This window comes from Aulostomus chinensis, chromosome 2 (assembly GCF_037954235.1).
Source record: "Aulostomus chinensis isolate RoL2024-O1b breed Wild chromosome 2, RoL_Achi_v1.0, whole genome shotgun sequence".
In the NCBI taxonomy this organism is placed as follows: domain Eukaryota; kingdom Metazoa; phylum Chordata; class Actinopteri; order Syngnathiformes; family Aulostomidae; genus Aulostomus; species Aulostomus chinensis.
The window spans coordinates 18,037,766-18,065,282 of NC_141321.1; the positions used below are offsets into that span (position 1 = coordinate 18,037,766).

Genomic DNA, 27,517 nt, shown 5'->3' on the forward strand with positions numbered 1-27,517 from the left:
TGTGTTTAATTAGGTATTTTAAAACCAAGATCAGCATTGACTGAGTCAGCTTCTTCTGGTTTATGGTCACAACGATCATTGTTCAGCTACCACGACAAGTAAATAAAATAACTAAACATGCTCATCGAGCCGATTTCAGGTATGGAAAGAGGCAAGAAGACTAAAACTATTCAACTACTCTACAACACTAGCAAATGACAAACTTTAAATATGTATACATCCTAAGTTCTTTACATGCATTTGACACCTTGACTTATCTAAAATAAAAGGTTTTTCCTCTCAGGAGTGTATGGATCAAAGCTGTGATGTAAAAACTAATTTTTTTCATCCATTTTTCCGTTTGTGAGGAGGACAGAGAGATGTTAAACGGACATTTTCAGTGGAACTCTCTCCTGGCTGGTTTTGCCCCGCTGTTTGGGATTCTGGTAGGACAGTCTCACAAACACAACTATCAGGATGGTCCCTGGAATAAAAGGGAAAGATATATAACGAGGCCACAATTATAAAATGATTTCAAAAAAAATTATCATTTGCTTATCAAATATCAAATATTTAACCTTTAAATGTCTTGAATTTGTGAAGATTTTTATCCCCTTTATGACCTGTTGGGAAATCAAGAATTCAGAAAATGAACACACTCTCTGCTGGAAACTAAGACCAAAGATTAACAACAGAAAAATGTCCGTTGACAAACTCTCAACAGCATCATCTGGTTTAAACCAAGTCCTCTGTAACCGCTTGTAGGCTCAATACTCCACGAATACTTTGATTTCAGCTAAAACTAACTGACCGACACCTTTCTGATACTACACTCTGTGACATGTCTACCTTCTCCTTTAGCTTCTAGAATTTAGTTCACTAGGAGGTCATTCAGAGGGGAGAAAAATATTCTTCATGAATTCAAGACATCTGAGGGAGAGTAAGTGATCGCTTTTTGGGGTGAAGTTTCCCTTTCATGCTTAAATGAATAAGCAGGATCTCGTTACACATATCACACAGCTGGTGGTGGTATCGAGTCCAGCTCTACTATTTCTGAATACTCACCTATGACAGCAAATGTGCCCAGCAGAATGCCCACTGCAGACTGGATAGTTGGCATGCCCTGCAGCTGTTTGGCAGCCATTTTGCAGTTCCCTCTGACGTTGCAAGGACACACTGTCACTAACAGGAGGGGGGGGACAGGAAAAACAAGACAGCACAAGAGAAAATACCTCATGATGCTGGATTGATGTTTAAAGACTATTTAAATAGAAACACTGTAAATATAGCTCTGCTTCTAACGATACTTCATATCAAATCTATAGCGTGGAACACTATTCCATCTTTACTGTTTCAGATGTAGCAATGGCGGATAGTTTGTGTGGAGCTTCACACCACCCACACAAGTGTCACTCTTCCAGTTTGTTCCTTTTGGATTCTAACATTTGAACAGAGATGCACAATTAAATTATTCATCCTCATTCAAATTAGCAGAGAGCTAACAGGAAATAGTCATCTGCACTGTCCCAGCTTTACAGTATCATTTATTTGAAAATATGATGCACAAAGCTTTAACTGTGCAATATCAACAGAGAACAAACAAAACACACACATATGCATCACATGATACGAAGTATGCTGGAAGTTTCTTCATGTCCCTTTATATTTGCAGTGAACAGCAGTCTTTACGCCCATTTTTCTTTTCTATTTTTCCAGAAGCTCATCATGGCCAGAGTGTTGCATTGTTGGTGTCAGCGGGGTACACTGGACAGAGCACACTCGTAAGAGAGCTGCACCGTCACCAGCTGGCAGAAACCATTTGTGAGGCATTATTAATAAGAAAAAGATCAGAGCTAGGACAAGCTGGCACACAGGATTTGATCTGTATTGATTGTTCCTGCACGCTACTCCCCCCCCCCCCCCCCACACACACACACACACACACACACACACACAGAGCTCAGCAGCAGGAGTGTTGGCATTACCTGGCAAGTTTATGAAGGTGCTTCTGGGAGGAGAGCTGCTGTCAGAAATGGTGAAGGGAACAGTGTAGACCTCAGGGGCCAGGTAGGGGATGTTGAGGGACAGGTTGGTGTGAGTATCTGAAGGAATTTGTGTCAGTACAGAAAAAAGAACACAAAAATTCAATGTCCCTGAGCATGTTTCATGAAAAAAAACAACCTCTCTAGTTAGGCTTGGCGGGGTAATAAGTGATGTTTACCTTGATGAAATTAACATTTACTCCCCCTTAAACATTAATGGACATCCACACAAACGCATGCAGGGTTTCTTATGATCAACAAAGTAGAAATACTGCACTGTGGTTCATGCCTCTGTGATGCGTCCCTGTCACGGTGACCCTGACCTTTGACCAGAATATCTTCGGTTCATTCTTGAGACCAAGTGGATATTTTAACTGCACAATTTTGAATGAGATATCTAAGCACAATTATTCTAATATTGCAATATGCATTGCAAATGTACAAGTACTGTTAATTTTGACATCTGTACTGTCATTTTCATTGAAAAACACATTCAGTGTCAAACTTTGTTTAGTCTGCACAATGCGATGTAGAGGCAGGACATCACTGCATCACCACAATATCTGATCTAAAATGGTAATTTTACAGCAACTAGCCTCAAACAAATAATGCTGACCTGAACACGTCAGGAGGTCATATTGTGATTCAGATTGAATTTCATCAAATGGTTCAGCTCAAGTGGACATCTGTGCTGAATTTGAAGAAATTTCACAAAGTGTTCCAGAGGTATTGCGCTCTTGTGAAATGCTGACCTTTGACCATCAAAATCTTTTAAGCTCATCCTTAAGTCGCATGGGATTTTGGGCCAAATATGAAGAAGTTGCCTGAGATGTTCCTGAGACATTGCGTTAAAAAGAACGGGATGGATGGATGGATGCACATCTACCCAGATGCTTCATTTTCTGTACCGAATTATAATTTGTGCAGAATTCAAAAATCCTTAAAACACTCCTAAAAAAAACCTTACAAGGATCAAAATGCTATGTAACATCTCATATATTTATACCATAGGAAAAAATATATTATGAACGTACTCTAAATGACTACATTCATGCAAATATTATAAATACCAGTGGCACTTTTCCATTACACAATACACAAAGCCTGATGAAGCCAGTCAAAAAAACTCCTGGCTGTGTGACGCGAGCCCTGCTGTGTAGAGAGAGGCCCTTTATCAAGCTGTTTGAACCCTTATCTGAGGGTCTTACGCTTGCACCTTACCATCTGTCCTCTTGATGTTCCATTTGCCAGTAAGAGAAACAAGAGCCTTGCAGCACTTTTGCAGAGGCTGTTTACCTTTATATCTTCTATCTGCATGCTCTCATTCATGGTCTGACATCTTAATGGAGTTATTTTGTGAGCTTTACAATGCTACTGGTCCATTAGTTGAAATGTGTTACACCCAGAATGCACGGATCACTCCTCCTGACTAGGGCTAAGAATTCTATCAACTCTGCGAAATATATCGATAGTTTCTTTCCCCAGAGTGTCGATTGCGCGATTGCGCAAGCGTGCAGTTTAGAGGGAACATTGACGGTGAGTATAAATCCAGCGCTTGCATGCTTAAACACAGATGCCCAGGAGCATTTTGGGTTCAAAAACAAAAAAGAATATTTAGACAGAAGTATGGCGGTTTGTGAACTGTGTCACACAAACGTTAAGTACTCTGGAAATACCACCAACCTGTGAGCCCACCTCAAAATCAAATCACTTTGTCCCACTAAAATCTTTCATAAATGGATGCAAGTGTATCAAATTGTATTGTGAGCCGAATATCATATGGTATTGTGAGATGAGTGCATGCTGCAGCCCTACTCCTGACTGTGACATCAAAGACTGCTGCCTCATTTACCTCTCAATGATTTGAACATGTATGTTTGACAGCCACTGAAACACTGGAGGTTAATGGCCATAGTGCACACACACACACACAAACATGCGCACATACACACACACGCTCAATTTTTTTCAATGAAATGTTAAACATTTTTAGTCTAAGTGTTAATGGATGTAACCAGGAGCAAAGCATTCTGGGAGATTCCTCTTTTAGCCTCCATCAGCTGGTGGTGACGCCAAAGAAATTACACAGAAGATATAATTACAGCTGAGCTCAATCAATGGCAACAGGAACAGAGGCGGTAGCGAGGGAGGCAGAAAGTACCTGAGAGGGAAGTGGTTGAGCTGTGAATGACTTCACAACAGACGTCACAGCGAGACAGAGTTTGCATCAAATCGGTCAATCAGTAGCATTTTGTAACAGCAGATGAAAGTGTAATTACTGAATACTTCCTCGCTTGATTGAACAGGAAAAAATAGAACTGGGTAATTTGCACTATTCAAGGCAAGATTACTGTTTCCTTGACTGCAAACACTGCAGACAAGAGCCAAATCTTGCTGCATGTCGTGTCCAACTAGACTTTTCTTTTTTTAAATTAAAAATTTATGTCGCTCAGCCTTCTTGTTTGACGTTATCTTCTTTTAAAAAAATAAAAAGTTACATCTGTCATTACGTAAACAAGAGTGGGAGGCGTTATGTTTTCAGGTTGTCCTATCGTACTTATGTCTCATTTTCATTAACATAAATAAGCTACAAACATCCTGTGGGACACAAGGATGACCTGAAATTATTTGAGGGGTCAAAGGTCAAAGATAAAGCTAACAATCACCTGACAAAAACAATCTTTGCGGAACACCATGAGGGAATTTCCATCCATCCAGCCTCGTCCCCACTTGATGACGGTGGAAGAAGCCAGAGTACCAGAGAGAACCCACACAGGAACAGGGAGAACATGCAGACTCCACACAGAAAGATCCCGTGGCCGAGCTGGGACTCGAACCCCGGAATCTTCTTGCTGTGAGGCAACAGTGCTGACCACTGCACCACCGTGCAGCCCTTTGAGGGAATTTCTGCTCAAGGATGCCCTCTGATGCAATGATATGATCAACATAATGGTCAATATCTCCAAACATTTTGGCCATAAGTAGATGAAAATTTTCTAGGTGACGTATTTTTATTTCTCAGGGATGGGGTGGATTGTGGTCTGGATTGGCAAAGATTTATTTTGGGCTGTTAACTGTTTAATTTTTGCATGAATTTTGATGTTGATATGGTTATTTTATAGATTGACTGACTGATTGATAGACTGATTATTGATTGTCCTGCTGGATCACAGGTCTGATTCCGTACACTGTGCCTTGACTGTCCTCCTTGTATAAAAGCACCTCACCATTGATGGGTGTTAGCTTCCAGTTGCGTCGGACTGTGACATCACTGCGCAGGGAGAAGTTGAGTCTTCCTCCATGCTGCGGCCCATCACTGTCCCGTGAAGCCAGCACCAGTGCCTGGTCTTCCCAACGAGGTGTGCACAGGTACTTCCAGGAGTAGTCACCAACCAGCACCGGACTGTTGTCGTTCACGTCCAGGATTTGGACCGTAACCAGGGTGGAAGCAGTTAAGGAGGAGTTTCCTAAGTCAAACAATTATACATCAAGATATACATTTTAATTTCTGCAACTCCCTTCGGATTTAATGACCAGATACTCAAAATTATAAATACTGAACGGTAAACTACTTAGTTCAACAGTTCAGCTATTAAACTCTTACGTACTATGCTCCATTTTTACATCTTTATGCTCACATAATTTTTTGTGCTGGCACTTGTGTTTGTAACAAGCATGTGATTAAAATGTGCAAAGACGTTAAAAATATGAGGTAGAGAAAACTTCACTGGGAAAACGTCAAATGCAGAGATCAGCTCAGTTCACTAGTAAATAAAACATATGTGCTTTTCCATGCAGCGCCTCCTTTGAACGTTGTGTGGTGCTGAATAATGGTGTAAGTCGTCTTACGTCCATCCATTGCAATGACCTTCATGGTGTATGTGCTGTTCTCCTCTCTGTCCAGGGCCTGCACAGTCTTCAGTTCACCAGAGTATTTCCCAATAGAAAAGTACTTCTTAGTGTCCCCTTGAAGAGAATATCTGCAAAGAAGGGGAAAAAAAATAAAGACACCTGATTGATCACACTTGAATTTGTTTGTTATTCCTAGAGCTTTCATCCATGTCTCACTTTACCTGATTGGGTGAGATTCAGGGTCATAACCTCGAATGGTGGCAATAACCCTGCCCGGTTCTTCACCCTCTCGTACAGTCACCTCGTAATGGCTTTGAGAGAGAATTGGACCTTCGTTTACATTGTCCACATAGATGGACACTGTTGCTGTGGATGCAGGACCATAGCGACCTCGAACCAGAGCCACTGGATTCTGAGCGCTGAGCACGAGGATGTACTCACTGTCCCTCTCAAAGTCAAGAACCTGCTCAAACATAAATACACAAATACAGAGCATTACAAAATGTACACTGCCAAATGACAGGAATCACATGTAGCAGTCACTGTATTAAAACACCAACTCCTAATGGTTTTCCATTAGACTTGTTTATGTTATCTGCACTGATAAATTCCTGTCACAGTCCTACCTATTTGGAGTGCTGGTTTAAAGTTCCGGACGTTCAGTAGAATTATACATATAAGTGTGGGTTCTCCAATGCCACCAAGTGAATATAGGAAGCAGTATTTGAATCCGGATTGCAGCACGAGTCTGCTCTTTCGTGATGTTTCAAACATTAGGTTTACCTCCCTCTTGCTCTATGGAAAAGCCACAAACTGCGACATGCTCGGGCCCACTCATCGCTGTCTGCAGCTTTTATCAGGATGCATGCTGGAAGTTTTCCATGGCAGAGGTAAGAACCCTCTGGGTGATTTATAGTTTCCTGTTTCATGGCATCATCTTGTTATTTTTATGTAAATAATAACCGTATTCTTTAGTATTTGCCAACCGAAGGTTTGGTTGTTTCATAATTTCAACTGAATTTAAAATGCAATTTTGAGGTAATTACATTCTTTCTGTGTCTGGGCCCCAATCTGTTCTCCAAGGGGACCGGAATATTTGGCAAGATTTTGCCACATTTCCAGAATGAGCCACCCAATGTTATGTGTGTATATGTATATATATATATATATATATATATATATATATATATATATATATATATATATATATATATATATATATATATATATATATATATATATATATCCATTGTCTTCCGCTTATTCCTATTAAAGGTCGCGGGGGGGCTGGAGCCTATCCCAGCAGCCTTCAGGTGAGAGGCGGGGTTCACCCTGGACAGGTCACCAGTCCATCACAGGACCAACACATAGAGACAGACAACCATTCACACTCACAGTCACACCTACGGTCAATTTAGAGTATCAATCAGCCTCATCCTCTCTTGATGTCTTTGGACTGTGGGAGGAAGCTGGAGTACCAGAGAGAACCCACACAGGAACAGGGAGAACATGCAGACTCACACAGAAAGATCCTGTGCTGGAGCCGGGACTGGAACCTGGATCCTTCTTGTTGTGAGGCCACTGCACTACTGTGCTGCCTACACACACACACACACACACACACACACACACACACACACACACACACACACACACACACACACACACACACACACATTTGTGTGTGTATTATACTGTATGTCTTATATATGCAGGACACTTGGTCACATGTCGAGTTTCATGAGGATTAAACCTCCACACAAAAAACAGGATGCTGCCTAGTATCTTGACATCATCTTAAAATTGCAAAGATTTGGTCAAGGCTTTTTTATCTGTAGAAAATGAAATTTTGCCTTTGGCGCATTTATGCTGATACATTTTAAAGATCGTTTACTGTAAATTACTGTCATTTAGAGTGGATTTTTTGTTGAATTTGTTGATGTTTCATGGATAAAAGCAGGCCAAAATTACAGCTAGAGAAAGATATGTATGGTAATATAGCCCAATATATATAAATATATATATTTATATGTATAACTGTCTCTTGTGTCCACTTGGTCCAAACACTTGATCTGATATGCTGATCCAGTGACGAGTGCGATGCGTCACTTCCAGTTAACACTCATGTACCCTGCAGCATCTATGTTTCTTCTCCCTAGCAACAGAGACACTCAGCCTGAGCAGTGTGATGTCAGCCATCTCTGCTTTAATAAAGACTTGATCTAAAGGTCTGAGCATTTTAAAAGCTAAATGTGGAAACTCCTTTGCACATTACACTCATATTTTGACTTCAGTTGGACTTTCTATCACCTGTTAAATCTTTAAAATGTTTCAATCCTAAATCAACCGATTCATTCCTCGTGGCAACATTGGGTGGCTCATTCTGGAATTGTAGCAAATTCTTGCCAAATATTCCGGTCTCCTCGGAGAACAGATTGGGGCCCAGACACAGAAAGAATGTGATTACCTCTAAATTGCATTTTAAATTCAGTTGAAATTATGAAACAACCAAACCATCAGCTGTCAAATACTGAAGAATAAGGTTATTATTTACATAAAAATAACAAGATGATGCCATGAAACAAGATGATGCCATGAGAGAGAGAGAGAGAATGCGAAACCTATTTGCTGCTTGTTTAATCCAAAATAAACTCAAGACACCGTTTTGTTTGTAGCCTTCTTGCATTTCTGTTTCTCTTCAATTATGATTGCTTGTTTTTCTTTTCACTCACTGCTTTTGTTGGAGTTTACAACCATTTGTACAAATTCAAATAAAGCACTTCATATCTCTTTGTAGCTCATTTCTGCACCAATTCATCCATCCATTTTCTTCTGCTTGTCCTGTTAAGGGTTGCGGGGGCTGGAGCCTATCCCAGCAGCCTTCAGGTGAGAGGCGGGGTTCACCCTGGACAGGTCATCAGTCCATCACAGGACCAACACATAGAGACAGACAAACATTCACACTCACAGTCACACCTACAGTCAATTTAGAGTATCAATCAGCCTCGTCCCCTCTTGATGTCTTTGGACTGTGGGAGGAAGCTGGAGTACCAGAGAGAACCCACACAGGAACAGGGAGAACATGCAGACTCACACAGAAAGATCCTGTGCTGGAGCCGGGACTCGAACCTGGAACCGTCTTACTGTGAGGCGACAGTGACCACCCTGGACTAATGTCATGACTTATTTTTCATGTGCACTTAAGCGAGATGATTCACACATTTAGTTACTAATATATAAACATGATTGATTAATACATTGAACATCACTTTAATAATTACCTTAAGTATTGGTAAATTGTAGAAGTAACATCATTTCCTGACCTCTTACAAACTTTTAACTGTTTTTAGCAAAATGATTTTGAATATGATGTAATGTCAATTGTTCTTCCACCCTGATTTGATTCCCCTCACTTCTACTGGTTCATTATACATTTACCTCAATTGGCAGCCTTCAGCCTGTGTTGTTAACTGTCCTGAATGTCTGCACATACAATCTAATTATTCACTTAGTCTGTGAGCACTGTGTAATTTCTGACAATGCAATGAGTCTGCTTTCTGGTGCTGACCTCACGGTGTGATGTGGTGAATTAAAGGATTTGTTCAAGTGCACTTTAATCCACTGGAGCTGTACGGGTGACTGAAGCTTTCATTTGTATTCAAGAAAGCAAAGTAAATAAAAGTAAGATATGAAACTGCAGAGTTCCTTCTCCGTGATGCATAGGTATAAAAAAACATCAACAAAAAACAAACACATCTGTGTGTTAAACTGAAATAACGTAAGAAGATCCATTTTTAGTTTGCAGAGATCTACTGTACCTCTTTTTTGGTAGAAGAGCAGAACACGCTTTAATCACATTTGTCGACTCCCACAGGGGGTCGAAAATAATAGACTGTCTCCTGCCTGTCCCACTTACAGAGAACAGAACATAATAACACACGTGCACACAGACACACACACACACACACACAGACACACACAAGTTCCCACGCATCCTTAAACACCCAGCTGGATTACAGGAGCCAGGCGGAGGGTGAAGCGCCCCAGGGACAAGAGAGATTATTGGGCTAAAATATTCCATTGTCATCTGGACTCTTTTTAATTTGAGGCTTGTAGGACTGAAATATTGACGTAATATCACCTCCCAACCTCTCTGTCTGTGTCACACATGTTGATATTGTGATATTAAAAACGTAAACTTGAGTCTGTCCTTGACACAGCTGTGCTCTCGTGGGACACCAACTCAGAGGGCAGACATATGCCATTGTTCTGAGAAATGTCCTGGATTTTACTTTAGGTGCCCCTGAGAGGGGAAATGTTCATATCCTGTTATGCCATAAACAAGTTCATTAACACAATCTCTAGAGTTTTTAAATTCATGCGGGTGATGATGACGACGATGATGATGATGATGAGCAAGGAAGGTCATCAATAAAATGCAAGCGTATCGATTGAGCAGACGATGAAGGATGGTTGGTGTGGGTTACCTTTGAGAGGACGAGTGACACCTCGTTGTTCTGTCTGTCCGTCACTAATATGAAGACATCTTCCTCGTTTCCAGACTCGAGACGGTAATTCACCTGCCAGCTGTCCCCTCCTCGAACATCAGCATCCCTTGCTAGCACCGCTGTTACCGTGGTGCCCACCGGAGCATCCTCTGGGACGTGGAAGGGTCCATACTGATGATGTGTAACCACAGCAAAAACCATTAGCTGGTCAGACAGATACTTGTCTTAAGTGTGATTCTGTGTGGCTGTGCATTATAATGAAATCTTATATTGTACACATATATTTAACAATCTTTTCAACCAACTTTACAAACTGTTTGAATCGTCAGCTCACGTCAAGCCCCAGTGACAGGACAAGGAAATTAAAGAAAAATGACACCTGTTGGGTCAAGGGTCAGTGTGTCTATAGTGTGTATTCCTGGATATTAAAAGCTCTTCCAAAATGTTGAGTCATGGTCTGTTAATACTTGTTGTTAATGTGTGCAGTCATCACTGTGCCACACTGGTTGTTAATAGGCAACCTGCAAACCCACACCATCTTTACTGGGAGCTACGACTGCATGCAAGCAGCCATCGTGGACAAACAAATGTGCTCAAATCAGATGTGATTATCGCTTTTAAACGTTGCTACGTTTGAAATCATCAGGAGGAGGTCTGCAGGAGGACTCTCCGTTCACACTGAGGATTTACAATGGCCAATATGTTGTGCTTTAATTTTGGGATAAAATATAGTTTCACTGGTTCATTTTGAGAGAGCAGAATCCAATGGGAAATTCTTTCTGGTACTTTACTGGTCCAGAAAAAAAAAACAAAAGAATGGAGAAAAACTAGCATGTTCATCTATTAATACTTGTATACAGCTGACTGCTTCTGCTCATCTCCATTATAAATCATCTCTTTTCATTTTCGGTGTGCTTGCTATAGCATCCTTGATTTTTAAGAAAACTACAAAGATTATTGAAGCTTTGTTATATAGGCAGCGTTGTTACACTGCATAATGAACGTTTTATTCCCAACTGACTCTGCATTAATTGCGTCAGTGAATATTGAATCATATTAAATATTCCTGTCACCTACTTGCCACTTTGAGCTTTGCCAGCCTGGCTGACGTTATTGATGCTTTGTATTTGCAAATGGAACTTGTGTTTATTGCTGATGTGTATGTGACTACTACGGTGCCCTCCTGGCGTCAGCTAACCTTTGTTCACACACCACTGTGTGTTTAGACAGCCTTTCAATCTGCCACTCACTGATGTCCTCTAGTGAAGCAGCCGAGCCTCTGATCTGACTGCCCCATCTGCAGGGTCGCTGAACCCAGTCCTGTCACCACTCACCTCCCACTCCCCCCCCATAGTGCTGCCTTCACACAGCCATGGAAAAAACTGCCAGCACTACTGAGGCGTGACCTGCTCAAGAGCATTTTCCACCTCTGGGTTTGAGTGTGTGTGTGTGTGTGTGTGTGTGTGTGTGTGTGTGCGTGCGTGTGCGTGTGTGTGTGTGTGTGTGTGTGTGTGCAGTGACAGTTATCTGAGCAAGTGTCCAAAATGTTTTGGGAACATTCAACAACATCTGTGTTTGTGAAAAAGCCTGTCTATAAATATGCAGAGAATACATTTCTATTAGTGGTCTGGACATTGATGCTAACAGTTGCTAGCCAGTTACTGCTGTTAAACATCAAGGCAGTACCTTTGCTTCCCTCTCTAAATCACATTCCTTTGTAGCTCATAATGTTGGCGCAGTCTGTCATCGTCACTGTAGCCTGGCAGAGAGAACAGCTCGAGATTGATTCCCAATTATCACAGCATGATGGCTCTTACCGTCCTCATGACTTTTCTCTCTCCCGTTACATGGCAAATGTGGGTGGAAGTGAGGGAATATTCTGTCACTGCCTATCTTTAGTGGATGTTTTTAATACCAGCAGCTACAACAACATGAGGGAAACCACTGTCCTGTTCCATGCTGGGCCTGGGACTAATCTTAATGATACTTTTTTATCTGGAACACTTAAAAAAAAAAAAAAAAAAGGGAAGTAATGGAAAAATGTAGTAGTTGTTAGATTTGCTCAATACTTGGCATCAGATTGATGTAGCATTCAAAGGAAACAAGATTGTTTTTTTTATATTTAAACTTTCCTTTGCAATTTAATACCCCTGAGATATTAAAGGTATTTTTACAAGGCAGCCCTGCCATAAATAACATAAAAACAGTAGTCCCACAACCGGAACACTTTTGATATTATTGATAATAATGACGATCTGGAAAAATGAGGCTGCATATCTTGAGAAATGTTTGTGCAAACATTAGGGAGCTTAGACTCACAAAGACCGGCTGGCCTCGAATTAGCTTAAGCAATGGTGGTGAATGGGAAATATTAGCATACCATTGAAAAAGTCATCAAATAGATAAAATTCAAGATCTTGGTTTTTCCAGAAGTAGTCCTCTTTTCTTCCACAGAAATCTGGCTACACTAACCTGCCCATCCTCTACCATTCATTGTGCTAAGCTAACTGCTGGTCAGCTGGTCTCTGTGGGTCTAACAGAGGAGAGAGAGGTATGTATCACGTTGTCGGGCTCTGGGGAGATGTATTTACCTAAAAGTTGTCATGTTCCTTAAACATGAATCAGTCCATGTTTGATTCTAAAAATAGTATAGCAATTTGTCTGTGAAGATTGACGCGAGTATGCTGAACCAGCTGACACAAAAGTCTTACATCATGTTAGTGCAACTCTACCGCGATGATGGAGATTGATCTATAAATACACGAGTGGAAAGTTCTCTCCAAGGGAAGCTTTACCTGATTAAACTCTAGGAACAACAATGTCTACTTAGAATACAAAGAACTGAATTAAAACTTGGTGTCATCATTATGAGCCTGAGATTAGAGGGGATGCTGGATCCAGTTCCCTGCCAGGAAAATTAGAACAGTGACCTGCAGAGAGATTCCCAGCTTGGAGTCAAACAGACAGCTATGATGGCCTCGGATCTTTGGCCTGCCTTCAGACCAGCGCAGTAAACGTGTGCGTCTGGACATGTGCTCTCATACCTCGTGCTGGGAGAAGACTGGTGAGTTGTTGTTCTCATCTTGCACAGTCACAACCACAGTGCAGGAGCTGTTCAGACCTGCCAGCAACATCATCACAGCATCTGTTAGTGAGTCAGGGTCAGTTCATCGCAACAAATAAAATATGGTGAAGGAACAGCAAGTACCTCATCTTGCCTCCATTGCTTCCTGATTCATGACTAACACAGATGACATTAACTGGGAGCCCCGAGGCTAGCGTACCTCCTGTGCCTCCCCTGTTTGCCAACTATTGATGTTCGAGGTTACAATGTTAATAAACTTTTGCCTTTAATGGCTGTTGATGGTTTTATTTAGCATCAAGACTAAAATTTGCTGCTTAATTGCCAGTTTATAATTACACCAATTGCATAGTTACCGACTGTGCAGGAAGCACGCATCACATAAAACCATTAGTTTCTGAGTCACAGAGTTATTACACTTATTTAAATTTACACTTATTTAAATGTCGCAAAAATCTGAGCCTCAAAACACATTGCTTATTTTAACCCCTTATTAATCTTTATTAATTTGGTTCATATCCTCTCAGAATTTAGAAGACCGACTGGAAATTCCCAATCTGTCTAGTGAACGTAGGTGATTGTATTTTTCACATTTTAGGTAACTGACAATACGTAAGCAGCATATCTTGTTAGCCCAAACAAGAAATAGGTGCTCAAAAGAGAAATAAAGAAATGAGATTAATGGTTAACTCATGAATTTCGATTTTTTACTCGAAACCCAGCAATGTAGAAAGAGGAGGCTAACACTCGCCTGTCATCGCTATGTAGCTGAAGCTGAAGCTGCATCAGCCCAGCTGCCATCTGCTCTGCGAGACTGCCAGGAGAGCACGCAAGGCACAAGAAAATATTTGCATCGGAGACAGTGACAACTGTGCTACACCACTGAGTAATACATACATTTCTCTCCTCTGTGCTGTGCCAGGCCCAATAGTGATCCTATCAAGCTCTCATCTGTAGATATAGTTTAGGAAAAATGAGAAATGCTGCAAGCCTCATTCACCCATTACACTCAGTTTTGTTACTCAAACAGATTTCCACAGACCAGGTGGAATGGATTTGATGAACCAATGTCAACAGGTGTTCAATGGCACTAGTCCTGCCCATTGATTCAAACCCTGTCAAAGGTCAATCACTCAACTCAGAGGAGCCGGTGGAATTGACTTCTGGTTCCTGGCAAGAAATAAATAGGTGGATGTAAGATGTGGTATGACTGAAGCATTTTCTCTCTAGTTTTACTTTATTCCACACTTTATTCTGTCTTTTCTAGTATCTGTGCCTAATAATAAAAATAACAACCACTCAAAATGAGCGTGCTTGATGTTTTTTACTTAGTCTTTAATATGTTGTATTTTTAAAAGGAAAAATCTAGTGACTTTATAGTCATTAAATGGATTTAAAATATCCTGACTTGAAAGCTAGCAATGTAGCCAGGCTGAGGCTACCATTCGCCTACTGTTGCTATGTAACTGAAGCTGAAGCTGCATCAAAGAGAACATTTCATCTAAAAAATGTTCTATTTCAGCAACAACAGAAGGTAATGGAATGAGAGCAAATGAAAATGACCTTCTTGTGTGACGTTAGTGGGGTTGGGAGAGGAAAAATCACACTTGAGGAAGGATGTCTAATTGCACTGATCCAAAGTCACCTTTGGCATCCTCGGCAGTGATGGTGAGTGTGTACTGTGGCGCTGTGCCCTCCATACTGTCGGCTTGGACAGAGATGACCCCCGAGTCACGGTCCACTCTGAACAGAGCACGAGGACTCTCTGGGATTTGGCCGACTAAACGGTAGAAGATCCGCACGTTGTCCGTCTTGGGATCGTCATTATCAGCTGCCTGCACTGTCAGGATCTCTGTCCCTGGAGAAAGAAACACTCATTAAATCCAGTAAATGTATGTGTCTGTAAACGTAGGAGTTACTTTCTAACTCATCTTTCAGTTCCTGTAAAAGGAGTCACACTTATATTCTGTCTGCAGTCACATAGCACAGCGAATGGACGACTGAGGGGGAGGATGTAACAATAGCATTTAATCTTCACTCACTGATTCCATTTAGATAAACACACTGTCCAGACACTGGAAAAGGTTTAAAAGCACCAACAAAAACACTTTTATATTTGTTATGTTCCAATGTGCTTTTTATGAGCTCTTGTTGGAGTGACACTGTTTTCCTTTGTGCTCTGGCAAAAATCCCAGCCTTGCACTTTCGGCAAATTCATCACTGTGACGTGTTTCCTAATTTTTCTTGCTGTAAAATAATATCGCCTTCCGTGACAAGCGATCCTTCGTTATAGAAGTAGAAATTCATTCACAGATGCATTTTCACAAAGAGGCAATGACTCTATTGACACATTTTAACTTCATACAATGTTCTGTTTGATTTGGAATGCCTAGGAATGAGTCATTAAACGTGTGAATAAGTTAGGATTGTTGCTCACTCGTCCCAAAGTCGATGGGTTGTCAGCTAGGTGGCTGAAATAATCTCTGTGGTTCACATGTTCGGTACCGTAGAATTCATTAGTATTTACCTCACTCTTGACTTTTGAAGTGGCTGCATGGAAGCACAAAGCTAGGTGTGGTGATGTTGAAATCCATTTATAGCGTAACATTAGCTTTTTGCTTCGAACTATTGCATTTACTCTATAAAAATCATAAGAGTGGTGTTCATTGATAGGGAAAATGTATGTCTCAAATGTATTTTCCAAAAACAACACATTTTGAAGTTGCAGAACTATAAGACAAATCTGTGCATATCTTACAAGTGCTTCCTGTATGTTCACTGCTAATGGCCAATTACCTCGAGCAGCCAATTCTTTGACCACAGTATGGTACTGGGCCTGAGGGAAGGTGGGTCTGTTATCATTGGCGTCACCCACCATCACCCTCAACTCCACTGGTTTGGCGATCTCTCTGCCATCAGGACGCTCCACCACAATGCTGATCTGGAACTGAGAGGGCACGAAGAGAGGAGACAGCCCCCCCAGACAGTTGGTCACGTTGGACCATAGACACATGAATTCATGACACTTATAACAGTCTGGTACCCTGTTGGGATAGAACCCAGTGACAACAACGGACTGACAGGTGACAGTGAGAAACAACCTGGTTTGACATCTGCTCATCTGTTATTCTGTACCTCTGACAGGTGAGGGATGCAGACTGATTGATAGAGGAGTCAGACATGTTTGGCATTTAGAGGCACTTCAGCACATCCAAAAAATGGATAATATCTCTTCCACCGTTTCCTCTTACTTTTACTGAGCTTACTTGCACTTCCAGAAGAAACGTTCTAAAATAAGGACACCCATCACTCTTCTGTATGGTGTTAACTTGCCAAACAGAGTACCTCTGTTAAACGGTCACTAGAGGAGGTAGACGGAGCAATGTATTAAGAGCATGAATGCTAATTACATCCACTCATGTAGCTTCGTCGCTGTGTTGTTCTTTGGTCACTTGAGCATTTGTGCCAGAATGTTCTGCTCAGTGAGCCATTCGAGGCTCTCAGGAGCTTAAGTTGTGTACAGAACTCAAGAGTAAAAAGCACACGTGAAGTTTAATTTGTAATCCAACCACAAATAACTGCCTGTCTCCATGGAGAACACACTTTGAAGCGATGCATTTGACTTTACAATCCTTGCTGCAATCATTTTTCTCCAAAAAGTAAAAATTGTTGCATAAAAAGGGGCATGTTCAAGGACCACAACTATGCAGATTAAAGGTTATTCCCTGAATCACAGTACCTTGTTAAAATTACGATAAAAATACAGTTTTCTTTGCCTTTGTTGTAATGATATGTGCCATAGTTATCTGGATGAGTTAACATTACTTTAAGGAGGAGGCATATAATTGAGCAAGAGGCTGTAGATGCTGACGGGGCTCTGCTCCTTTATTTCCATGAGAAACAAACTCAGCAGGGGTCAGACTCAGAAACTTTCTCCACCTTTAACGTTCATACATTTTAAGCAGTAATTATAAACTCCAACATTTATAACGAGGTGCTGGAGATGTTTAGCTTGCAGGATTTCAGACCTGGTCTTGTGTCTCTCTGTCCAGAGGGGCGTTGAGATAAATGACTCCCTCTCTGCTGATGGTGAAGAGCATCTCTGGAAACTCCCCCTCCAGACTGTACTCTGCCTGACTCCCACTCCATTTCACCTACAAATACATAAACAGGCAAATAGAACATGTAATGAGTAAAATCTTTCATCTGACTTAAATTAATTAAAGCGTTCTTGATGTAAATGAAATAGGAGCACAAGCCCAAAGAAGTTGCACGTACATACAGTATACAAAGCTTAGCTATCATTTGTTTACATGATGAGGAGCCAACCGAATGCACTGATGATGATGTGGAACAGAGAGCTGAGCCAAAACTAACTGCAGGCTGAAGGGGATTTTCCACTCTGTTTTACAGCTCTGTGCAGTGGGGCTGAAAGGGTCCTAGTAGCCATCCAACAGCACCCAACAAGGAAAGGAGCCCAGTCCCTGCACAGCTGATGCACGACCACGGCATGTGCATTTTCTCAACTTACTGTCACACACTCCTCCCTTGTTTTGGAGATGGCTGGCCAAACGCTGAGCGTTTGTATACATAAAGCCACTTCACACAGTTGGCTGCTTCCCGTTGTTATAGTGCCTTTCTGGAGCTCAGAACATTAAAGAGCTCTGTTTAAAGAGTGAATTAATAAATCCTGACTGTTCTATATAAAGTTCAATATACATCCATCACCGATGAAGTCATCTGTTTTGCTTCTGTCAGTGTTTGCCGACCGTCGTCTGTCTCCTGCTGATAGTTTGTGTTCAAGCTGCAGAAACGTTTAACAGAGAACAGTGTGATATCCTGCATGGAACATATAATCAGCAAATTAATTAGCGAAGCCATCCACCTCTGATAATTACCAATACACTAGGATATATTTTTGCATAATTCCCTGTGTCACAACTCAGTAAACTCAAACAAATAATCAGTCAAACACCAGGAAATTAATTAGTGAGATAAAGTGGTTTTAAGCTTCCCAGATATGAGGAACCGTGATTTCCTTCATCACATATTTACCTCATACGTAATAAGAGCATGTCACCTTGAGCTCTGGGTAAAATTACTCTTACTGATATTTTCAATGAACATGCAGAAAAAATTGCACATACTAATAAATATAATCATTAGTTGCAACCCTATAACATTTGGACTTGAGAAGATTTTGCTTAATACACGGGAGGAGACTGAGTCAGCTTCAAAATTATGTGACTTTACCAGGGATCAACAAATTGAATTGCCTTTAATTAAGGTTTAAATAATTAAATGTGTATTAATTTTTGGCCACCGGGGGCAGCAGAAACAAGCTGCAATCAATACAGCAGCTGCCTGTTACCCTACAGATATGGACCCACATAAGAGCCGTGTTGTGGTTTTACCTTAAACCATAAACATAAAATATTGTTTAAAGCAGCTTTAATAGCATTCCCACGGACATGACATCCCCTCCAGGGTTAGCTGAAGTGCAGCGTTGATACAGCTTCCATTTCCACTACTGCATATGAAGTCATGACAAAGGTCAACTGGGGCACCAACCAATTCTGCAACAAATAATCTGATTTTATCTGAATGAGATGATGTGATACAGTTAAAAGCTTTTACTTCACGGACACTTAGGCCAATCTTCCACTCCAAAGTCTTAATAGATTACTGAGTTCAAGTGGTTCCACTGATTGTATTACATAATCAAGCTTTGGCAATCAGAACTAAAAAAACAGCTGGCTTGAAATTACCTTCCCAAGCCCCCCTGAAAGGATACTGATAACTGAATATCAGATCACCGAGGTTGTTTTGATTGATTTGCAGAATCAGTCAAATTGCTGCAAACTTCTGCGGTTGACTTTGACACAGCAAAGGATGATGGGAAACACTAGAAACCAACAGCTGCAGATTGATTTCGGCTTCTGCCATATTATCCTCTGGACTGGATAAACCCAAGTGAAAGTCATTTGTTGCAGGTGAGTGAATGTGAACATGGCTGCTCTGTTAATTTGGAGACAGTTAGGGATGCCAGATCCACAGAGCGAGTATTCTGAACATGACTATCTTTGTACTTTATGTGTCATAGCTGTGGTTAGTCCCTCCACCTTCATAGCACCACGGTGGAATTAGTCGATGTGGGCGAAATGAGGCTTCCCTCCTAGAAAAAAAAATCCATGTTGACATAATCCAGTTTCACTATTTAGACACTGTGAACAACTGGGATGCTGTAACTGCATGGATTTTAGTGGACTTCTCAGTGATGGAACAATTGTGTCTCTCACTATTATTTTTAGTTAAATTCTAAACAGGTAGACACAGAAACTCAAATACTGTTTCCTCCAATGATGGGTGGGAATTGTACAGTCATCACGATCCTAAATCTGCGTAAGTCATCAATGGGATTCATCAGAAAAAACTGACTTATTGTAGATTCAACCGGCCTTTGGACAAAAAGGAAAAATCAAATGTGCCTACACTCGTGAATCCACACATGTTCAGTGGGTGGATGGGACTGTTACAACAGGAGAGATAAGAGGCTGAGGGCGAGTGTGTGGGAGGTGGGAGAAAACAGGAGGAGGGGAGGTTTTGTGATGTACCTACCGGACACAGCAACCCTCAGAACAGGCACAATGCAACCTCAGAAATGTCCTCACTAACCTACCTGTTTCATTTGCTACTGAGTGAAGAGTCCATTACATTATTAAGTTTTGTGAGCAGTGAACAACTGTTCTTGAGATATTTATAGACACGTCGCTGTTATGGCACAAGACACAGTTTTAAGACCCTGAAGCAAAATTATTGTACAAAGATGACATTATTTAAATTCTAAATGACTTTCTTACATGGAAATGAAAGAGAGATTTGACCAATGTGTTGATTGATATTGTATAATGAGGTAAAACTTGTTTGTCCACAAACATAACTAGCAAACTGTAGCTCTTTTTGAAGGAGGCAAATACATCTTGTAAATGTAACACTCTGTCCATAAAATTTATTGTGTTGTAGCCTCCCTGGGTTTATTAATTTCAACAATGGATGCGTTGTTAATTTTGAAAAAAATGATTATTACTTTGTTCAAGAAAATATCAGGAGATGACGAACAAAACCTTGATGTCATGTGCAGTTCTGCCAAACAGCAATGGACAATGGCGAAACTTGAACGAGAGATTTTTTTGGGCACTTTTCAGTTGAAAGTATGGACTTGGTTAGTTGTGGATTATTCACCTTTTGAAAATTGTATGATCAATGAATTGATAGCTTATTTCAGCTCGATAAGAATGATGTATAGGTCTGGCCTTTGTTTCCTAAACAAGGTAAACCCAGTCTACGTCGGCAGTTACACGTCCTGAGACGGTCATCCTGCTGCTCTGTCTGCCAGGATCACAACACCTTCATGAAAATGACAAAGTATTCAAGGTCTACCTTTGGTTAAGTTTAGCCATTAAGCTTTTTGTGCCTCTGAGTGGCAGTGGGCGGGCAAGTGAGTGATTATGACCATGAAAGTGACTCAGTCAGGATGTGGCCTGACAGGATCCATGGCATTTGAACAGCATCAATAATTCAGTATTTGGTCACTTACCAAATCCCAAGGGGCCCTAAAAACAGCAACTGGCAACGTGATGCCACTTTATTCCGTCCAGGTTATTGACTGTTTGTTTCATAGAAATACAAGATTACCGCCGGAACTGCATTAACAATAAAGTCAGAGCTTACTCTGCATTCTTTGTGCGTTTTATGACAGAATAAGATGACTAAAGGGGTTTAAATGTAGCGCTGGCTGACCTGGGAGATGGGGATGGGGTAGGGGCCTGGGAGGTTCTCCTGGAGCCGTACAGGATCAGGTGATGCCCAAGTGTTCCCAGTCACCTCAACAGTAACAATGCCAGTGGTGAAGAAAGCATTGGCCTTCCCAGCCATGTCCTTCACCATTGCCAAGAGTTTATAGCGGCCGCACATCTCTGGGTCCAGAGTAGAGGCTCCTTAGTGATGCAAACACAAGTCAATATCACACTGATCTGAACCACCGATAACACATGCAGTTAAACATATATATATACATATATATATATATATATATATATATATATATATATATATATATATACACACACACACACACATATACATATATATACTATCACAATTCACATCACTTAATACATGTTTTCAGTTTCTTACCGAAACTTAACAGATACATGCAAAACACTCTTATAGAAATTCTGAGCATCACTTAGAGCTCTCCTGAAGATAAAATCCAGGTCATTGTATGGAAACCAGCTGGCAGCAGCTTCAAACCCCTGCCAAGCAGTAACAAAGACTAGTACCAAAGCTCCGGACGCAGCCCAGCGTACAGGACTTCAATGCATTAATGTGTGTGTGTGTGTGTGTGTGTGTGTGTGTGTGTGTGTGTGTGTGTGTGTGTGTGTTTATGTGCAAGTGTGCTTTTGTGTGTCAGCCTGTAGAAATAATCATCAACATTTAAAAAAAACAAAAATTTAAACACTTTTCCGTAATATGTTCTTTTGATGTATATAATGCCGATCTACCGCCTCATACACGTGTGCTGTGTTGACTCTGAAATATCTGTTTGGGCTTTTATTTATCAGTAGGCTTTTTTGTTTGAGTCACTGATGTCATTATATTTTATCACTACAAAAAGGGTTCATATTTTGCTGCAGCTTCTCCTCCAGGCTAATTATTAAAGCTCTTCTGTGCACTGAATTATGATAAAAAACAAAAAGAAAATACTGGATTTTCTCGGTTGTTATTAAAAATATCAATATTTTAGAGTTTATGAAGAAATCTGAAAAGAATATAATGGCCAACTGAGGCTTTTTAAAAACACAATTTCATAAATTATATAATGCAACTGATATGCTATGATGAAAAAAACTGAAATATAGAAATTCTTCCATGTTTCCCTCCATGTTTTATATGAGCAGGGATACACAGCACGTGTCCTTTCTTCACTTATTACAGTAGTTTGGACTGACCTTCCTCTGTGAGCGAAACTTCTCCAGTGATGGAGTCGATGGAGAACATCTGACTGGAGGGGATTCTGGGTGTCTGCTCCATCAGGCTGAAACGGAGCTCAGCATGGGGAGTGTTGCGGTCGTCACGATCCAGGGCCTCTACCTGCATAAATGGGATACCTGAGGAACACAGTGATGCTGTGTCAAAAAGGTTCCCAGCTGTATCGCAGCCGTCGTTCCCTACGACGAATTCACTTTGACCTTTTGGACTCAAACAGTAATAAGCATCACTACAAAAGCTTTAATGAGGGCTGACAGTATATTGCATCATGTTGTGTATGTGCAAATCATATATTTGCACATACACAACATGATGCAATATACTGTCAGCCCTCATTAAAGCTTTTTTTTTTACTTGAGGGCGATTTAGAATTAAAAGGACAGAAGCTGTTCAAGATAAGAAGAACATATGTTAGTTCTACAGACATAATAATGAATTTGTCTTAAAATTAGCTGCTGCTCCTCTAGACAAGACTAAACCACACATAGTTTAGAAGCATTTTGAGGAGCGTTAAAGCTCTAATTTGATGTTTTAATATTTGAATACTAAGGGTCTCTTCACATAAATGAATTTGTGACTCATTTCCAGCATTAGAAATAAATCATAAAGGAACATCATGCAAAAGTAATCTCTCTGTCCCTTCAAATTACTGGAACAGCCTGGATAAGGTGATCCAGTGGTTTAAATCCTCCTGATTTCTTGATGTGATAACAATTAATCTGCTGAAATGTGTCTTTCACTGCTGACTTGATGATTGTCTGCATATTGTCAATGCTCCTCACGAACCTGGATTTCTAAGACAGATACTTGAAAAGTGTCATCTAGAATTATTCACAACTGGAAATCAAACTCCACCCTCCCTGTCATGTGCCACAAAAAGACTTTCGCCATAAAATGTCAGGATGCTCTATGGTGTTCCTTCAGATGAACCGTGTATCCTAGTGTATCTATGCTGATAGACAACGCTACTGTACATCTCACTCTCCTTTACTAAACCTATAAATGAGCTTAAGGACGTAAACCACTTGGAAACTTTCTAAGAAGACAAAATTTGAAACGCTGCCTCAAAAGCTGGAGATAAATCACTAATTTTTAACACTAAAAAGATTTTAAAATTCATTAAGTTCGACTTTAAATTCGACTTTAACTCCAAACAAAACACGGGTTTTACTACATTATTTGACATGTTTCACATGTATTTCCTATATCTTTTGTAAAATGGTCTCTTGGTATCTTTCTGCTACTCAGATACGTTTGTTTGACTTGAAATTCCAGTTTCCAAGGATACATCAACAATCCTGTTCATTGTTTGAAGCTGAGAACTTTTTGTATTTTTGTGTTTGACGTGGCACGATTGAAAACTATGACATAATTAGGTTGTGTAACATCAGAACTTACGGCTCTCATACCTTTGAGAAGGCCAAGCTGCACGCTGCCTCTCATGCTCTCCTTAATGAAGGTGGGCACATTGTCATTCTTGTCATTGACACACACCTCAATGGTGAAGCTCTGATGGTGCACTGATGTCCTGAAGGACACCTGCAGCACAGACATATGAGGATTTATACAACCGTCTTTGAGGCTTACCGACTCCACTGAGTGATGAATTCACACATCACATCAGCATGAACAAGAACTTTGCATGATTAAAGTAGGATATTATCGAAATTTATACTTCTTGTAATCACTTAAGTTCATTTTATGTGCACTGAAATGACTAAAGGTGTGTGTTTATGTATGTGTGTGTGTGTGTGTGTGTGTGTGAGAGAGAGAGAGAGAGACCGAGAGAGAGAGAGAGAGAGAGAGAGAGAGAGAGAGAGAGAGAGGGAGAGGGAGACCTCATGACGTGATGAATACCTGTAGAGAGTAAGAGGGCTGCTTCTCTCGGTCCAGTGGTTTTGTGGCGTACAGAAACTGAGCGTCGATTCCAAATATACCTTCATCATCTCCTGTTACCACCAAGTCACTGTAATTACCTGGCAGGCTGTGTAGCTGTGGAGCATGTATCAGTTAGGGTTCCCTTTAAAAAGCCTCATGCAGAAACAACACATTTAACAGTAGTATTTTTAGCCACATCTTGCAATTATGATTTACATATGTTCAGTAGATAAGGCATGATTAATACTTGAGGTGGAGGGGAGGGAAGACACACACACAAGGAAAACGGATGTTTTGCTATTTTGTGGATCGCACAGTTAAAAGTTATATTTTTAGTTCAAATGAAACGTAGCAAAAGCTGATCCCCACTTGTGACACTTGCCTTAAAGCAATGCTTCTCTGATGTTGACTTTGAAATCATCATCAATTTATTGTCAAAAGTCCATGATGGGTCAGACTCCCTGTGAGATGGCGACTCTCCACGAATCACGGTTGATTGCTAAGTTCTTGTTGATGCCTCGGGTCTCGAGGTCATTGTTTAAAACAGATGCCCATGTTTGTGTCAGCTGGCCTTCGCCAGCTTTTCCCTCAACTTCAAAACTGCAGGCTTTTCTCAGCCAGCGATCTTTGTCGCTTCTTTCTACATGGCTACACCATCTCAAGCGTATCATCTCTGATGGGTGTTATGCCTCCAAGCCTTGTCCTGAGTGTGGTGGATGGGACCCTGGCAAGTATTCACAAATAGTTGTTTGGAGTTTACCAAGATACTTTTTCCCTACTGCATCACTTCTTTTGACTCCAGAATGCAGAAAGAGCCAGTCACTTATACTTAGCATGAGGCTAACAGCAACCGATGGCTAACAGCAGCTACAGCAACAAAACAAAAGCAGAAATGTATAAACTCTCAATCGCATCCTCCAGTATAATCCAGAACTTCTTCATCCAGTTTAATGCTCGGTAATCCACTCACATTTTGATTTGAGGTGAAAAAACAAATAAACTATGACACTTCTGGTTCTCCAATACTATGAACCTAAATTTGGGTAAAGTATGGCCGTAAAGGATGAGTCAAAAATAAATTGATGGCGCTGCTAAGTAACACTTAAAAACCTCCTCTGCATCACAGCGTGCATGTCTCAGACCCGCTCTGTTAAACATGTTCATCACAATAAACTGGACATTGTGGTGTTCCAGTTATCAATAATGCATAATAAAACCTTCCGTGTTCAATTTTCTTTTATCCAACATTCTACTTTTTTTGTTTTAAAAAGTATTTAAAAATAATTGGGTGTCTCAAAGCTAAAAAAAAAAACAAAAAAAATTGCACTCGGGCTGCAGGATGATTCTCATTTTCAGTGCGTTTGTACTTCGTAAGGTTTTCGAAGTGAATCATTAAATAGGTTGAAGGAGAGCATTGAGCAGCTCTGTCAGCAGCACTTACAGCTTTTACCTTCAGACAACTCTGGTGCAATTATTATGTCCTTTCCATTTATAAGGCAAAGTGGAGTTATTATCCAACTCCCCCATTCTTGCCATTACCAACCTATTTCAACGGCGCTCCCGTATATGTCACACAGAGAGGAAGCCTGTTTCATACGTGGCGCAATGATGTCATGCAGTTTATTTTAATCTCTTGTTCTGAGGCACAATCCAGTGGCTGTTTGAGTGACATGCATGAACAAAATAGCTTCGCCCTCCACGCAGCTGGACTGAATAAATGCAGGAGCTGAGTCTGACGCCTGAAAGGGACTGTGAACATTCCAATTACTCAAGTGATGAGGGCAGCGGCCTTGTGAATGCTGAGTGCAAATCTTCAGTATCAGCGTGTAGAACAATGTCGATCTTTTCGATGGCAAACAGCAGCTTCAGAAGACTGGAAAGGAAACTATGATCATGTAATTGAATGCTTTGATGAGGAGGACTGCTTGGCTGCTTTAAATGTAATCAAATATGCAGAGCTTTACTGATTGAGGCGTTCTCACTGCTGCTTGTACAACATTTCAGGTTTTCTGCTGTCAGCCCACATCTATGTGAAATGAGAATAAAAATATACGACTGCTATTATTTTAACACATAAAACTGCTGTCTGTTCATCATCGTAAAAAAATCAGGAATAGAGATGTTTGCATGTGCTTGTTTGAAGGAGAGGAACCTCTCCTTGGTGAATTTTTGAAACTCTCTTACCTTGGCTAAATACCACGGGAAAATACCATCGTAGTTTTCAGGAACTCCTATTTTAACATTTGCCCCGCAGCAGGGTGCAAATTTGTTCACCATCACCATCTGGGAAACAAGAATTTCGCTTCATTTCAGTCATATTTTCTCAGCTGCCGTTCAACAGAGAAGTGCAGTGCTGAAGATGAGTCAAAGTCTTACTGTGACAGCCACGATCAGTCCTCTCTCGGCCATGATGCCCTGCAAAAGGTGGTTTATTCGCTTGAAAACCAGATGGCTTCAACCCAACAATCAACATGATTTCTGTCTTGTCACTGATTCACCAACACGCGATTCTTTCACACTCAAGATTTCACAGTTTGTCATGTTGGACAGCCTGTATTTAATTATGAAAGCAACGTCTGAACCCCGAAACGAGAGCCCAGTAACATCAGATTTGAAGGGGAAGCTCTTCTGCAAGTGGAACTGAAATGTCTGTCAAAGATCTTCAGAAGTCCTTTTAAGAAAAGCAAAGCACAAGCTGTGGACTTTTCCTCTCATCTCCTCCACATTACATTAACTACCCTTAAAATATAACTTATTCAGCAGCAGGTGATGAAGACAATGAGGACAGCAAATAAGCTCAGTTACACAATTTATTAGACCATTGTTAAAAAGAAATCTTACCGTTTCCAAATGATGAGTGTGCTCCCTCAGAGAAGTGTGAGGCGAGTTGAAAATGTGTGGAAAAATTGTGTTCTTGTACTCCTTCAGGGGGATTAATGGTTAACACCTTCAGAAAAACGTGCTTAACTACCTTGTTTCCTTCCTGCAGAACCACTGGCCAGCGCAGTTCCATTCCACCGATACCCTCTCATAAATATTCACCAGGATGCAAATTGCATTACTAAAACCAGACATTTGGAATTCGCTTCGAGGGAAAAATGAAAGAGAATTTTCTTTTTTTCATT

At 40.7% G+C, this 27,517-nt stretch overlaps 1 protein-coding gene across 1 annotated transcript; it reads right to left on the reverse strand.

The window, feature by feature from the left end:
- Positions 1-27,309, reverse strand: cdh16 (cadherin 16, KSP-cadherin). Its single transcript, XM_086194424.1, has 18 exons — positions 27,234-27,309; positions 26,769-26,807; positions 26,577-26,675; positions 24,372-24,506; positions 23,924-24,053; positions 22,475-22,633; positions 21,264-21,460; positions 17,492-17,617; positions 16,260-16,410; positions 15,109-15,321; positions 13,426-13,502; positions 10,361-10,552; positions 6,095-6,336; positions 5,871-6,001; positions 5,249-5,488; positions 1,965-2,081; positions 1,045-1,161; positions 1-463 (listed from the first exon to the last, which is right to left on the reverse strand). Exons 2-18 carry the CDS (start codon positions 26,799-26,801, stop codon positions 363-365), a joined length of 2,460 nt encoding a protein of 819 aa, XP_086050550.1. The 5' UTR covers positions 26,802-26,807; positions 27,234-27,309; the 3' UTR covers positions 1-362.
- Positions 27,310-27,517: the final 208 nt, after the last annotated feature.